Source organism: Gossypium hirsutum, chromosome A06 (assembly GCF_007990345.1).
Source record: "Gossypium hirsutum isolate 1008001.06 chromosome A06, Gossypium_hirsutum_v2.1, whole genome shotgun sequence".
Classification (NCBI taxonomy): Eukaryota; Viridiplantae; Streptophyta; class Magnoliopsida; order Malvales; family Malvaceae; genus Gossypium; species Gossypium hirsutum.
The window spans coordinates 91,720,992-91,724,592 of record NC_053429.1 but is presented as its reverse complement, the minus strand read 5'-3'; the positions used below and the strand labels follow the sequence as shown (position 1 = coordinate 91,724,592).

Sequence of the window (3,601 nt, the reverse complement as noted above, 5' to 3'; positions counted from 1 at the left end):
TGCAAGCTTCTACCTTGGGATGATAGACCACCAATATCAAGAGAGACCCATCCATGATGCTAATCACCATTTAACGCCTTCTTTATCATTACTTTAAGCTCAATTAACGAGGAAAACTGAGAAGGAAACATTTACTGACGAATGCAGTGGAAACTATTCAAAATCAAAGCTGCTGCTCTCCATTACTACAACACCCTGTTTCTCCATTACTTTTGACACAAAACAGGATCATCCCCTAGTAAGACAACACTCTGGATGGCACTCAAATCAGGGTTTTCCACCCCTTCACTTTTTTTTGGATTTAAAATTGAAGTCTAGTTATTATCCTTCCTTAAAATTAGTTTTATTAAATTTATCAATTAATATTTTAAAATTTAAAAAAAATATTAAAATTATTAATGTATTAATGACATTAATTAATTATTGTCGAAAAAATTATATATAATCATGTAACATTTTAATAAAAAAGAAGATATTAAAAGTTAAAATATAAATATTAAATGTGAGAATAATCAAAATGGTTAAAGAGAAGAGAGAGATGTGAATGCAGACTTTTGGTTTATATATAGTGTTATTGGTTCTGAGTTGAAAATCTCATTGCAATGAGAGATTGAGATATTATATGCAGAAATTTACACCCAACCTGAGTGTAATTTGTCTCACAATTACAATAAACCATTATCTGTTTTATTTGTTTTTATATTTATAGGTCTCCTCAACGCAAAACAAAGAAGAGAGCGAGAGTATCTAATCATTTCCAAATGCCTTTAAATTGCTCAACCCTTGGTTTCAGAGTCCCCCATCTCCTGCCACAAACCAACTACATAGCTTCCACTACCTACGTGGGAAGCTGCTTCCCTACGCATAGGACAAAAACCCACCCACACAACTTCCACATTGTTTCTCAGTTAAAGTCTAACCAAAACTTCTCTTCTTCTTCTTCTTCTTCTTCTTCCTCAGTAATGGAAGAGCAGAGAGAGCTTGTTGTTTCACCAGCTCAAGCACAAGAAGCATATGCCAAGGAATTGGATGTCGCTATCAGGGCTGTTCAAATGGCCTCTTCTCTCTCTCTCAATCTTCAACACACTTCACTTCATTCCAAACATGACAACTCTCTTCTCACTCTGCCAGGTACATCAATCACCTTTTCTTTCCTTTTAACTCTGCATCTTGGGTGGTTAAATGTAACCCAGAACGTGGATACTTCCAGTACAAGGTACAAAGAACTAAAATACCATTCACTATTTCTATAACATGTAATTTTCGATCTATTTAGCAAGAATGAAATACGATTTATTGGACATAAAATTTTGGGGAATTTGCGCATATAGTTTGTGTTTATGTGAACCCAATTTTACATAAATAAATTTCGAAATTTGTCAAGTTTTACTTTATACTTTTATATTATATTATATGCTGATACAATCAGATTTACAAATTTGGATCACTAGTGTTTCTATGTACCAATTCAAAGTTAATGATTTTTAGTACAAGCTGAAATTGATATATGAGGATAATTGCTGCGTTGCCAATGTTTTGTTGACAAATAAGGGGTCATGAAAAGGATTTGATGCCTACAGTTAAAATGCTGACCACATCTCTCATTTAATTGGGCCTTAAAATTTTGAGTGGGAGAAACTATTCCTGGTCACCCATTACGTGTGGAGCAATGCCTGAGAATGGAGAGATCAGTAGGTCCATTAACATACCCTAACTTCAATCCCATAACAAATTGATGGCCATTCAATGAAGTACTATGTTACTCGTATTTGGATGGATACATGTCTAACATGAGTTTATTAAACTTTTTTCCAACTATTTTTTCATCTGCTTGAAGATCCTTGGAAAGTCATATCCCCACACTTCTATTTCCTTGCTTATGCTTGCAAAATCCATCTTAGATTAACCAAAGATTCCTACTTTCTAGATTGGAGCGTTCATGCAGCGGTAAGCTGGATACTTTCTGAATCCTTCGGCTGCCAAAATGTGTCTATTCTTGGCAACAAAGATGTTCAAAGCCTCTCTAAAGCTGATGCAGCTGACCTGCTAGATGCTGTGGTGAAAACAGTCAACGATTGTCTAGTTGAGGCACCTCATTTTGGGCTTAAGGGTCCTGAAACGCGGCTCAGGAGTTTGGATGTACTCGAAGCTATTAGTCGCTGCAATTCATCAGGAGGTCCTACTGGAAGATTTTGGGCACTTGGCCACCTTGATGGTACATTCGGGTTTGTACGTGATGATCAATATGCTGTTGCTTTAGCATTGATAGAGGATGGGGAAGTTGTTCTTGGTGTTCTTGGTTGCCCAAATTATCCAATGAAGAAGGAATGGCTAACGTATCATCACCGCTATCACCGGATCCTATCTAAACTCACCCCACCAACATCCAACTCGTGGGATAAAGGTTGTGTAATTCATGCAAGGAAAGGCAGTGGTGAGGCTTGGATACAACCTATACACCAGAAGAATAAGCTAGTACCATGGGCAAACTCTGCAATACGGGTTCAAGTATCCTCGATTGATAATCCGGCATTGGCTACATTTTGTGAACCAATTGACAAGTTAAATTCAACCCATTCCTTTACAGCAGGATTAGCTCACAGTGTTGGCCTTAGGTGCATACATATATTTTTCATGTTTGATCTCATTAGCATATACAAACTTCATATGCATAACAAAAACTACGATCATCCATATTGCCAATGCAGGAAGCAACCGCTGCGTGTGTACAGCATGGTGAAATATGCAGCCATTGCTCGAGGGGATGCCGAAATATTTATGAAGTTCGCAAGGACCGGGAGCAAAGAGAAGATATGGGATCATGCAGCTGGTGTTATTATCATACAGGAAGCTGGTGGTGTTGTAACAGATGCAGGGGGATCTCCGCTGGACTTTTCGAAAGGTATGTTCTTAGAAGGTGTGGATCGAGGTATAATCGCTAGTGCCGGAGCTAAACTACATGAAGAAATCATCACTGGCATTGATGCGAGCTGGAACTCCTCCAATCTATGATCAATTTTACATTGCATATAAATGTTAAGTTATGAAATGGTTGTGTATATAAATGTTATGAGATTGCATTATCCAATAAGTTTGGTTTTTATCTTAAGTTGTAATAATAACTCTGTACAGAAAGGGCTGTGCATATGATCGCTTTTAGTAAGTGCCATTGTAAGTTGGAGATTCAAGTCTTCATATTTTGTATTATAAAAAATAAAGGTTGTTTTCCAGTGTTCTTCTATCATTTTTGCTTATAAGTAAAAAGAAAAATGGATTAAAATTTAAAAGATAGAGGTTAATAGCAGAAGAATGTAATTAAAAAATATGAATGGGGGTCGTTTTCAACAAAATTATCCAAAAATAAAATGGGTGATTTTGAGCCACAAACTAAAAGACTTTACGAGGATAAGTGTAACATGAATGCGCTCTTGCTAAAATAACCACTCATTTATCATTTATGAGACGGCATATGCTACTTAGCTCATGTTTATACTAAGGAAAACAAATGTTTGAGGGAACCCAAAGTTTGAAAAAGACATTGGCATGCATCTCCCCACCTAATCTTGATTCAATATGTGTCCAGCAAACACTCAAACATTTT

The 3,601-nt window shown here is 36.5% G+C and overlaps 1 protein-coding gene across 1 annotated transcript; it reads left to right on the top strand.

Moving 5' to 3' along the window:
* Positions 1–598: 598 nt before the first annotated feature.
* Positions 599–3,230, top strand: LOC107945895 (PAP-specific phosphatase HAL2-like). Its single transcript, XM_016880047.2, has 3 exons — positions 599–1,131; positions 1,928–2,615; positions 2,709–3,230. The coding sequence occupies exons 1-3, from the start codon at positions 762–764 to the stop codon at positions 3,010–3,012; spliced, it is 1,362 nt and encodes a 453-aa protein (XP_016735536.1). The 5' UTR covers positions 599–761; the 3' UTR covers positions 3,013–3,230.
* The last annotated feature ends 371 nt before the right edge of the window (positions 3,231–3,601 follow it).

Bases quoted from the DNA above. Each gene is read 5' to 3' on its own strand.
- LOC107945895 (XM_016880047.2), top strand. From the start codon at position 762: ATGCCTTTAAATTGCTCAACCCTTGGTTTCAGAGTCCCCCATCTCCTG. The intron at 1,132-1,927 runs GTACATCAATCA...CCTACTTTCTAG, and splicing joins CTCTCTTCTCACTCTGCCAG to ATTGGAGCGTTCATGCAGCG. The intron at 2,616-2,708 runs GTGCATACATAT...TTGCCAATGCAG, and splicing joins GCTCACAGTGTTGGCCTTAG to GAAGCAACCGCTGCGTGTGT.